The 13,450-nt window shown below is 33.9% G+C and overlaps 1 protein-coding gene across 1 annotated transcript in view; it reads right to left on the reverse strand.

The window, feature by feature from the left end:
* Bmp2k (BMP2 inducible kinase) overlaps positions 1-13,450 on the reverse strand; it is a 133,776-nt gene that overhangs the window by 85,493 nt on the left and 34,833 nt on the right. The window contains exons 2-3 of the mRNA XM_026403142.2: positions 10,467-10,585; positions 6,078-6,183 (exon numbers count right to left, since the gene is read on the reverse strand). Of these exons, the coding sequence (XP_026258927.1) occupies positions 6,078-6,183; positions 10,467-10,585 (225 nt within the window). The remainder of the gene's footprint in view (positions 1-6,077; positions 6,184-10,466; positions 10,586-13,450) is intronic.

Genomic DNA, 13,450 nt, shown 5'->3' on the forward strand with positions numbered 1-13,450 from the left:
CAGCGCCACCCACCACATTCAATCCAAAACAGCTGGCCCGAAGATAGATAAGCAATAATAAATGACTATTTTATGCTATTGAGTTTGGAGATACTTTGTTATTAAGCAAAAACTAGCAGATGTATAATTCATAGGACTTAGAACTCCTAAAAATAGAAATTTTTAAATTCATAAATTTTCATAATTTATTTATAAATTATTCATAAAACAATAGAAATGTTTTTAAAAGGCCAATACAGATTTCTAGAAGTCTGGATATCAGAAAATTGGCAAATTAAGCAGTAGCAAACTATAAATTTGCAGAGACAAAAAATGATTACACTTCATAAGAAATTATTTTAAACAATGGATACCTGAAAACTTATAAAGGTATATTGGTTATATAACATATTCTTCTACTACCTATATAGTTTTATTCCAACATAATCAAAACCTATATACCCAACTATTTATATTACATTGGTTCCTTTACAAAAGTGCCTTCATTCTTAACATACAACTGACTTTTATAAAGGAAGAGAAGAATATTCATCCTCTGCTCCTCCAAATGACTTCTCCCCCATGGGAGAAAAAGGAACTTATCTAACTGATTAATCAGAAAAAAGGAACAGAGCATACTCAGTTCAGGTTTCTGGATCCTTCTCCTAAAATAAAACTGCCCATTCAGATGGTACATTCTGATCTGTACTATATGTAGTATACTAACTTAGCCAGTGAAATATTTGAAAAAAAAAAAAAAACTTCTTGTATAAAAAAGAAAGCACAGTTAAGAATAGGAAATTTTCAGAAAAAAAAATTAAAATTAAAGGAAAAGAGAAAATTTTTTTCACTTTTTTTATGATACTGGGGATTGAACCCAAGGGGTGCTCTACCACTGAGCTACATCACCAGCTGTCCAGGCTGGCCTCAAACTTGTGAGCTCAGCTTCTCAGTTTCTGAGATTAGAGACATGAAGAAAAAAAAATATATTCTTAAGAACTAAAATTTAGGGGACTGGGTATGTGGCTCAATGGCAGAAGCATTTGCCTAGCATGCAGGAGGCCATGTGTTCAATCTCTAGCACTATGCCCTCCCCCCCAAAAATTAAAATTTATATCTACAGAAATCAAAAGATTTGCATCTCAAATAAGAGCAAGGTATATTTTAACAAAAGAACATTGAAAGATCAAGAAAGGATTCTTAGAAATTAAAATGGCAAAAATACAAAATTCTATAGAAGAACTCAGAGCTTCCAACAAAAGTTTAAAAAGAAATAAAATGAGGATGAAAAGAAAATCAAAAGAATGATTTATAAAGACAGACATCTTTAAAAACTAACAGTCCAGAAACAGAACGGAAAAAAATGAGAGAAAAAAGTGTCCCACAAAAAGGGGAGCTACCAAAAATACCCAAATGAAGGAACATAAATTGTGAAATTTCAATATGCTGAAGATAAAGGAAAGTTTCTAACTAAAAATGTCTTTGGAGAAAAGAGGTCACATAAAAAAAAATTAAGGAATCACAATAGCATCAGACCTCTCAATAGCAATACTGAGAAAAAATAATAATGTCATCCCAGTTTTGCATTAATATTATTTCTAAGCTACAATCTTCTAGGCAGACAAATTGGCAATCAAATATGAATGCAGAATATTGATATTTTTATATATTTTAGGTTTCAAAAATGTTTCCTCCCAAATTCATTTTATCAGAAAGCTACCGAAAAATATACTCTTCCAAAAGAGGGAGTAAACAAAGGGGAGGCATAAGTAGCAGAGAATTTAAGAAAAGAAAGTCAAGGGGAATTCTCAGAATGACAACTAAATACTGTTTAAAATTAAGTAGGTGGCCAGGTGTGGTGGTGCACATCTGTAATCCCAGTGGCTCAGGAGGCTGAGGCAGGAGGATCAACAGTTCAAAGCCAGCCTCAGCAACTTAGTGAGGCTCTAAGCAAATTAGTGAGACCCTGCCTTAAAACAGAAAAGACTGAGGATGTGACCCAGTGGTTAAGCACTCCTGGGTTCAATCCTTCTACCCCACCCCCCCACAGCAAAATAAATAAATAAATATTTTCTTTATTTTATATATATATATATATATATATATATATATATATATATATATATATATATAACTGAAGTCTCCCCAAAGCAGGTTTTGAAGGGAAGGAAAAAGCAAAACTGACACAAGTATTGAAATATTTAAACATACTTCATAATGATTTGTACTTCTATTAAAGAATGTGGGGTAAAATACTAATATATTTGAAGAAACCAGACAAGTGAAAAATGAGGTAATTATTAACTCCAGGAAAAACAAGCTGTACAAGAAAGGAAATGTAATTATACACTATTGCATGTCATCCATAAATGGCAAACAAAATAATTAAAACACTTATTTAGGCCATGAACTAAGCATAGTCTACCCTAGGAGTAAATCCTCATCTTGAAAACAATATCTAAAGCATAAATTAGAAACAGCACTAACAAGCATTCTGCGGGGCAGAGTGGGAGGATACCAGGGATTGAACTCAGGAGCACTCAACCACTGAGCCACATCCCCAGCCTAATTCTGTATTTCAATAGAGACAGGGTCTCACTGAGTTGCTTAGCACCTCCATGTCTTGATCCTCCTGTCTCAGCCTCCCAAACCACTGGAATCACAGGTGTGCACCACCACACCCAGCTTAACAAGCATTCTTTTAAGAACAACCCACCCCACAAACCCCCTGCCCAGAATCACATACTACTCTTGATTTTTCTAAGTTCCTTCTCTTTTTTACTCTCAGAATTTCACTAAAACTACTGGTTCTCACTTGCATAATATAGTGCAAATATAAAAGAAACTATGAGGAGAAACATCTCCTTTAAAGTCACTGCATCTGAGGAGAGGGATGGGGAAGGAAGCTGCTGAATTAGCCATAGTTTAACAGAACTATTTGATTTTTTGAACCATATACATAAATTACTTTGATAAAATTTTAAAATTCATATAAAATATAACCTGCTGATTCAAACATCAGATAAATATTCTCGTTTAATTCCCTCTTTAAAATGCTTCCTGGACTAGGGGTGTGACTCAGTGTAGAGCACTTGCCTAGCATGCTGAGTTCAATGCCCACCACAATAAAAAAGAAAGGAAAAAAAGTACTCCAGGTGACAATAAAACTCAAGTGGGTTTATAATTATTTTTTATTCAATTACATTAAATTGTAAGTACAGATAGAGCAAAATGGCAGCTAAGTGAGACTCTCCAATAATCCTTTCCCCATAAACACACCAATTTGCACCCATATTCACACATCATAAACCACCTTCACAAAAGCTAAGGAAGCCAGGTGAGAGACTGCAGTGCCTGGTTTTAGTAACAAAAAGAAAAGATATGCTGGAAAAAGCAGAAGGAAAGAGTTCTGGGGTCATCCATCCCCAGACTGGAGACAGGTGCTTTCTGCTTGAAGGAATTAAAGGAATGAAGTCCAGGTCTTGGAGTCAAAACTGAGAACCAGGCCTACCACAGAGAAACCTATTGCTGGGTGAGAACAATGACCCCAACCACCTTTGGGGTCATTGTTCAATACCCAAGGACTGAATCACTGGAACTGCTTTAAGCCAGGTGACTGATTTCTTCCTCTATCCCTCATCCAAGTTAAGCAACAAGATAGGAAGCAAGACTCCATTTATTTGGAGACATTACCAAATTCATTCCATGAAGCCTGACACTAAAACCAAAGACACATCAAGGAAAGAAAACCTCAGGCCAATATCTTTGATGAATATAGATGCAAAAATTATTAATAAAATATTGCCAAATGACATGCAAAAAAACATTAAGATAGTGAACCACAATCAAGTGGGTTTCACCTCAGGGATGTAAGGCTGGTCCAACATACAAAAATAAATAAATGCAATTCACCACATAAATAGAGTTAAGAACAACAATCACATGATAACTTCAATAGATGTAGAGAAAGCACTGACAAAGTAGAGCACCCATTCATATTTAAAACACTAGAGAAACCAGGAATAGAAGAAACTTACTTCAACACTGTACAGGCTAAACAGGACAATCCCAAGGCCAACATCACACTGAACAAAGAAAAACTGAAAGCATTTCCTCTAAAAACAGGAACAAGACAAGAATGCCCACTCTCACCACTCCCATTCATCATAGTTTTAAAACTGTAGCCAAAGCAATCAGAAAAGAGAAGGAAATTAAAGGAACACAAGCAAAAAGAGAAGAGTTCAAATTATCTCTGTTTCTGACAACATGATCCTACAATTAGAAGATACCAAAAACTACACTATAAGACTTCTAGAACAGAAAAATAAATTTAAAGTGCAGGATACAAGATCAACATACATAAATCAATCAGTTTCCTATACTCCAGTAATGAATCTGCTGAAAAATGAAATTAGAAAAACTATCCCATTCATAAATGAACTCAAAAAATTAACATACTTGGGAATTAAACTAATAAAGGAGCTCTGCAATGAAAACTATAGAACACTAAAAGAAGAAACTGAAGAAGACCTTAGAAAAGGGAAAGACCTCCCATGTTCTTAGATAAGAAGAAAAACATTGTCAAAATGGCCACACTACTAGAAGCATTATATAGATTCAATGTAATCTCCATTAAAATACCAATGACATTCTTCACAGAACTAGAAAGAGAAGTTCTAAAATTCATTTGGAAAAATAAGAGACCCAGACCAGTCAAAGCAATCCTGAGCAAAAAGAGCAATGCTAGAAGCATCTCAATACAGGACTTCAAATTATACTACAGTACTACAGTAACAAAAACAGCATGGTAATGGCACCAAAACAGACATGAAAAACACTGGAATAAAACTGAAGACACAGAAACAAACACACATAAATACAGGTATCTGACCCAAGACAAAGGTGCCAAAAATATAAGCTGGAGAAAAGACAGACTTTTTAACAAATAGTGCTGAGAAAACTAGAAACCCATAAGTACAAAAATGAAACTTGACCACTATATCTCTCACTCTGCACAAATGTCAACTCAAAATAGATCAAAGACCTAGAAATTAGACCAGCAACTCTATACGTCAAATACTCAAACATGTTGGTACAGGAACTGACATCCTTACCAAGCCTCCTAAAGTGCAACAAATAAAACAAAAAAAAAATCAAAATTTGGAATGGCACCTAATTAAAAAGCTTCTATACATCAAAAGAAACAAAAGCGTGAAGAGAGAGCCTACAGAACGAGAGAACATCTTTGCCACTTGCTCCACAGATAGGGATTAATATCCAGAATATATAAAGAACTCAAAAAACTTAACATCAAAAAAGTAATAATAATCCAACTAATAAATGGGCAAAAGAATTAAACAGTTCTCAAAATAAAAAATACAACTAGCAACAAATATATGAAAAAAATGATCAACAACTTTAGCAATTAGGGAAATGCAAATAAAAACTGCATTAATATTTCATCTCACTCCAGTCAGAATGACAATTAACAAGAATACAAATAACAGTCTGTACTGATAAGGATGTGGGGAAACAGGTACACTCATAATTATTGGTGGGAGTGCAACTACCCTGGAAAGCAATACAGAGATTCCTCAGAAAACTAGAAATGGAATCACCATATGACCCAGCTATCACACTCCTCAGTATAATCCAAAAGATCTAAAATTAGCATACTATAGGGATATAGCCACATTGATGTTTATAGCAGCACAATTCACAATAGACAGACTATAGAACCAACCTAAGTGCTCTTCAACAGATAAACAAATAAAATGTAGTATATACACACAATGGATTATTAGCCATAAAGAAGAATGAAATTATAGCATTTGCCAATAAATAGATGAAACTGGAAACTATCAGACTAAGTAAAATAAGATAGACCCAAAAAGTCAAAGGTCAAATGTTTTCTTTGATATGCAGAACTTAATCCAAAATAAGAAAAAATGGGCGGGGGCAGTTTCCGTCAAAATAGAAGATGCAATAATAAATGTCCATGATCAGATACAAGCTGTCCTGGGAGAAACCAAGATACCTAGTAACTCATACAAGAGGAATTTTTTTTTAGTATAATATAAATGCAGACAGATACTTACCTCGACAATATTCCATCAGAATAAGTACTTCCCATACATTATCGCTAATTGAATTAACAGCACAGTCCAAATAGCCCACAATATTTTTATGACCAGAGAGCTCTTTCTGTAAAAAAGAAACAAACCTTTTAAATTGGAAAATGTCCACATGTATATTAAACCAGTATCATTAGCAATAGTCTGAAGCCTAAATTAACATATTTAATGATTTTCTAAAGGTAAATATAATGCATAAGTACGAAATCTGATGTATTTCAAACAGCCAAAAGCTTCTATGGTTTGATGCAAAGTTTACTTGTACGAGACTGTCATTTCATTAAAAAAAAAAAAAAATCAACAAATACTTATTTTTAATTTCTATCAGGAAAGCTTCCAAAGTAGTAATAGTATTATTATTACAATATAGTATTATTATTACAATAAAGTTTTGGGGGACTCAAGAATATCAAAACTGTTACTTAATTTATTTTTAACTAAAAAAACAATAATTAAGTTCTAATATTAATGAAATACTCTCATTTGTTTGCCTGCAACATACTGAAACATATGGGTATATACAGTTATTACATGTACTTTTAACTAAATAACTTAAAAACTGAACTAAGGTACAAAAAGTTGTGAAAAGTACCCAAAGGTTAAAGATAACACCAATAACACAATAATGTAATTTTAAAAAATAACAACAAAATGGCAAATCTGGATTCTCTACTCCTAGTGCAAGGTAATCATCTGCATACAATGATTTTAAAACAGGGCTGGGGGTGCAGCTCAGTTGTAGAATGCTTGCCTATCATGCATAAGGCCCTGGGTTCCATCCTCAGCATCACAAAACAAAAACAACTACCCTCATCACCCTTCCAAAAATCTAATCAAGTCTATTTAGAAACTAAAATCCAATAATGAAGAATACCATTTTAAATGAATTTACAACCACTGTCATTAATAATAAGCTATGCAATATAATGTAATTAATAATAAATTATGCAATGTAATTTCAGATGAGGGGTAGTGGTCACTAAATATGTGTTATCATTTAGATATGAGAAAGCTCATGTGTGAGACAACACAAGAAAGTTCAGAGGTGAAATGATTGAGTTATGAGGTTTAACCTAATCAGTGCATTAGTCTTCTCATGGAGACCAAGTGGGTATGTATGCAGGTAGGGTGTGGCTATATAAGGTGGGTCACTGGAGATGTACCTTAGAGGTATATATTTTGTCCTTGTTGAATGGAACTCTCTCCACTTCTGTGTTTCCATGTCCTGAGCTGCTTTCCTCAGCCACCCCTGTCATAACATCCTGTCTCACACCTCAGCCCTAAGGATATGGAGTCACCCATCTATGGACTGAGACCTCTGAAACCATGAGCCTCAAAATAAACGTTTCCTCCTTAAAATTATTCTTGTCAGGTCTTTAAATCACAACAGTGAAAAAGCTGACTAAAACAACATATAAATAACGTATAAATATGTAATACAGAATAATAAATACTTATAAATAGTAATATACAGAGAAATGGGTCATCAAAAAAATTTGGAAGATCACCATTCCAAAGAGCATTAATCTCTCTTAAAATACATTCTTCAAAGGCATAGAATTATAAAAATTCTAGTGAAAGGATGAATTATGGCACAATAGTACAATATCTGGCCACAAGTTAGAGAATTTGGTTTAGGCTTAACCATTATCTTGGAATAAATCCTTTTCACCCTTCTGAAATATCTTTACCTGAAAAAAAAAAAAAAATTGTGGCCAGGCACAGTGGCACACGCCTGCAATCCCAGTGGCTTGGGAGACTTATAAATATGAGGCAGGAGGATCGAGAGTTCAAATCCAGCCTCAGCAACTTAGCAAGGAATTGAGCAACTCTGGAAGACCTTGTCTCTAGATTCAATATTTAAAAAGTGTTAGGGATGTGGCTCAGTAGTTAAGTGCCCCTGGGTTCAATCCCCAGTACCAAAAAAAAAAAAAAAAGCCCCAAAGCCTAATCATGACTAATCAAGCTTAGGAAGAAAGACAAGAAAAGCCAAATTCAAAAGTCATATTATATAAATGCACTATTTTCAGATGAAATGTATTATGTTAGTAAAGATGTTGATACAAAAAAAAAAAAATCCCTCCTAGGAATGAGAGGAGTTATAACTCAGTAATGGAGCTTTTCCTTTTCCCTAACATGTATGAGGCCCTGGGTTTGATCCCCAGCATGAAAAAAAGAAAAAAGAAATTCCCCTCTTTAGAGTTGAAAAGTACACTGACACTGACATTAATAAAATATAGTGGCCAGGAATGGTGGTGCACGCCTATAATCCTAGCCTCTTGGGAAGCTGAGGCAAGAGGATTGCAAATTCAAAGCCTCAGCAACTTAGCGAGGTACTCAGCAACTCAGTGAGACCCTGTCTCTAAATAAAAATTTTAAAGTGTGTGTGTGTGTGTGTGTGTGTGTGTGTGAGGGGGGGGGAGGAGATACACACACACACACACACACACAAAGACACAGTTTGGCAGTTCCTCAAAAAGTTAAACACATAATTGAGTATAATGGCACATGTCCATGATCCCAACTACTCAGGAGAGCAAGGAAGGAAGATTGTGAGTTTGAGGCCAGCCTGGGCAACTCAGAGACTCTGTCTCAAAAGAAAATAAAAAGGACTGAAGATGTAGCTCAGTGACAGAGCATGCTTACCTACCATGCATGAGGCCCTGTGTTCCAAGCCCTGAGTTCAATCCCCAGTACCATACACACAAAAAGTTAAATACAGAATTACCATACAACCATCTATTCCAGTCCTACATGTATATAATCCAAAATACCAAAACTACCTACTCAAACAAATCAATGTTTACACATATTCCTATTATTCACAATAAATAAGACCAGCCTAAATGTCCATCAAATTATTTTTTAAAATCCATCAATAGATAAATGGATAAACAAATTGTGGCATATATATACAATGGACTATTATTTGGCCAAAAAAAAATGAAATGAAATACTAATACACACTACAATGACAGAAACCTCAAAAACATTATGCTAAGTGAAAGGAAGACACAGAAGATCACACATTGTAAACTCCCATTTATAGAAAATTTAAAGAACAAATAAATCCATAGAGATTCACAAACAAAAGGGTATTTGTCAGAAACTGGAGGAAAGGGAGAATGGGAGCAATTACTCAATGGTAGGGAGTTTCCTTCTGGGATATTGGAAAGGTTTGGGGATGAGATAGAAGCAATAGTTGTACAATACTGTGAATGTACTAAATGCCACTGAAATGTTCACTTATACTATGTGAATTTCACCTCAAGACAAAAATATACACTTACACGTACACATACACATAAAAGCAACTGATAAACAACAGAGGAAGAGAAGTGAGAAAAAGAATAAGCAGTCATCCAGAGCACTGAGAATAAGCAATGCTGGAAAAGAAATTTTTATAATTATTTTTAACTATGAAGTTAACTAAGGGTCATTGAAGTTTTTAATGGCCTATTAATTTTTACTTTTCCTAATACTTAAAAAAAATTCTCTCTTGAAGGAAACCTCATCATAAAGTACAGAGTTCTCAAGAAAATCAACTTTACAGCATAGTTTTTAAAATGAAAAGCAAAATTAATTACTGTTTACGAATATAAATAAATACATTAAATGTTTAAAATATGATGGGAATGTTAAATAACAAATTCAAAACAGTGGTTTCTTTTGGGATGAGAATAGTACAAGACTACAGATGGGGAGGAATACAGAGAAGGCTCCAACAGTATCTGTAAAGTTTTATTTCTTAAAATGGATGATGGTGCTTATTTCATAATTATCTAAATTTTTCTATCCCCAAAATATTCCCTAAATAAAATTAATATAAGAAAAGAAAAAAGAAACAAGAATAGTTTGGCTATTGAACCTATAGTAGAGAACAGAGGAAAGAAGAGGGAATGAGGCTGGCTGTATTTAGCTTTAAGTATGGCTATATTGAATGAACTATAAATTCCCAGATAATTTTCAGATTTAATGATCTTCAAAAGTTTTCTAAATTCACATAAACTAATAAGCAGTTTTCCTAAAAAGCTTATGAACATCACAATATAAAACATAAAAGAAAATACACTTAATTACGCCAAGCATGGTAGTGCATGCCTATAATCCCAGCTACTCTGAAGGCAGACACAGGAAAATCTCAAGTTCGAGGCCAGCCTGTGTAAGTAAGCAAGACTCTGTCTCAAAATAAAAGATAAAAAGGGCTGGAGATGTAGCTCAGTGGTAGTGTGTGTTTGTTTACCTTAAATGCACAAAGACCTAGGTTTAAACTCTAGGAAAGGAAGGAAGGAAGGAAAGAAGGAAGGAAGGATGGACCCAAAATTTCTAAAACAAAATTACTTTTTTACTTACCATAATTGTAATTTCCCTTTTACAAATGTTGAGGTCTGGCATGTTATTGACATACATTCTCTTCAATGCACATCGAACTCCACCATTAGTACGCACCAGAAAAACTGTGGAGAATCCACCTAAGAAGAGCAATTACAAATTAAAGAATCAGAAACCACTGTCAAAATAATGTAGTAGCATTTTGGACCTTCATATCAGAGGAAAATAAACAAGTACTGTACCCAAGACAAAAATAAGTAAGAGCTAAACAACTAGAAGCAAACCACTGGGTCCCTGCGTTCATCACAAAGTAGCACTTATGGGATTAACGTGCTTCTCAAATGAACCTGCTTTTCTTTAAAAAGCCAATATACTGAAATTTTACTTTCTGCACAGGAATACCTGATATGTAGTATATCTAAAACTGTCACAATATAACTACATTCTGGCATATGCTAGTGATTGTCTACCCATCAGTCTACCCCCTATTGTGATGACAAAGCACTAACAGTTTGATATGTTAAATGATATGAGACATCATGGAGATCACATAGTTGGCTCCCTCCTTCAATTCTAAGACAATCATAGAAATCTCATTTCTTCTTATTAGTAATTGATTTAGGAACAGGTATGCAACCAATTCTGACTAATGTGACATAAAGACATAAAGTAAAGCCTGCTGTGATTACAAGAAAAGATTTTCCACCCAGTTAAAAGAAATTGATGGGAAGGGCCCTGCTCTCCTTTCCTGCTTTTGGATTTTGTTGTGAAAGAGTGTTTTGCTTAGACATAACACAGCCAAAGTGTGGCCATGATCATCAGAATGATGATCCCCACTACACTAAATGCTGGGTTACTGAATTAGCCAACCTTCTTCTAGAACTCCTGTAAGATAGCAAATGTCATTATTTATGCCACAGATATTTGGATATTCTATTCATACCTTAAAAAAAGCATCATATATGAAACACACAAAATTAGAATAAGTATTTTAAAGAAAAAAAATACTTCTGTGATACTTTAACAAAGAATTTCACCTAAGATTTTTTTAAATTGTCCTGGGGCTGAGGTTGTGGCTCAGTGGTACAGCACTTGCCTAGCACACATGAGGCACTGGGGTTCGAACCCTAACAGCATATTAAAAAATAACATAAAATAAATAAAGGTAATGTGTCCTTCTACAACTAAACATATTAAAAAAGAAAAAAACTTGTCCTGGCATAGAACATTCTATAGCTTAATTATATTTTTTTTAAAAATGATGAGTCACTTTTCTTAATTTGATAGTCTTTATAAAGCAGCATTCTCAACAATAAGTCACCTGTAATCCAATTTGACACAAAGCAAAGAAAAGTAAACTATTAGGAATAAACAATAGGGAAAAAGATCTACTAGGAGTCTCCAAAATCACTATAAATTCATTCCAGATATTCCATACTCTACAACTGCAGTTACAAGAAACTGTACAATTCCTATTTGTAAATCTTATTTCCATGTATGTAACAGAGATGAAATTAACCACTTTACAAGGCAGTTATCAGAAAGAACATATGATGATAATGTTGGTAAAAAGATAGTTCTGGTCAAAGTTCTACAGTGCAAGGCATTACTTTAAATTACTTCATTTAAGGGCTGGAGTTGTGGCTCAGCTGTAGAGCACTTGCCTAGCACATGCAAGGTGCTGGATTTGATCCTCAGCACCACATGAAACTAAAATAAATAAAACAAAGGTATTGTATCCAACTACAACTAAAAAACAAAATATTTGGGGCTGGGCTTGTGGCTAAGCAGTAGAGTGCTCACCTTTCACGTGCAAGGCCCTGGGCTCGGTCCTCAGCACCACCTCATAAAAACAATAAATAAAATAAAGGTATTGTGTCCAACTACAACTAAAAATAAATATTTAAAAAATATATTGTTTAAAAAGTGCTTCATTTAGCACTGATTTCATATTCAAACATCAAAAAAAAATCTAAAAGTAAAAGACCTACTAATGAAAAGCCACTTAAATTATTACTCAAGTTTTATTTGGTTACAAAAATTAAGGACAATGCTGAAAGAATATATAGAGATAAGGAGTTGGTGTGAATATAGGTCAAGATAAATCATTTAAATAGCCTTTGTTTTGAGACATTTATCTACCAGAGCAAAGTTACCTGTATCAATAACATAATGCTAACCAAACATAAGCTAATATCAGAACTGCCTGGCATGACAGAATGTGAATTTAGTTTTTGAATAGGTTTCATGTTTGAATCAGCAGGTCTAATAAAGCTTTGGAATATGTATTGCTAAATATTCTCCTACTTGTTATACTGTTCTACTTTTTTGTTTGTTTTAAATTGCTTATAAAGTGGAAAGCAAGTTTGCCCAGATGATTCTGATGCACAAATTTATATGGCCACTAAACCAGAGAAATAGTTCCTGGAGGAACCATGGATCCCATATACCTATTCTTATCCATCCACAGATCACTGTGATTTTATCCCTGTGAATTAGGGAAATAAGGAAAGAGTATTAACTAGGTTTTCTTCATAAAAATCATCCCTAAAGTGAATGTTTTCCAATTCCACTAATCCTTATTTAGAGATCTGGTCAAATATTAAGTTTCCAGAACAAAAGTAATGCTTACCAACTTTAAAATATGACTTATGCCTAAACATTATAAATAGTGATCTTCCTGCTTTGAGAATGAAATTGAATAATTTATTTGTATTTTCCAAAATGCCATATTTTTCAGAATTTCCTGATTATTAGCTAGTATTATTTCTGGTTGAAGACTGCACTTAGTGGAAAGTAAGTAGTTAACCCATTAAAGGAATCCAAGATAAGAGTATCATCCTGCCACCCATTCATATCTAACAAATTCTTTAGAACCAGTTAGGGATATAGCTCAGTGGTAGAAAATTTGCCTAGCATGGATAGACCCCCAACAGTTCAATCCCCAGTACTGAAAAAAATAAATAAATAATAATAATAATGATAATAATAATAATAATAGGGAG

This window comes from Urocitellus parryii, chromosome 10 (genome assembly GCF_045843805.1).
Source record: "Urocitellus parryii isolate mUroPar1 chromosome 10, mUroPar1.hap1, whole genome shotgun sequence".
Taxonomy (NCBI): Eukaryota; Metazoa; Chordata; class Mammalia; order Rodentia; family Sciuridae; genus Urocitellus; species Urocitellus parryii.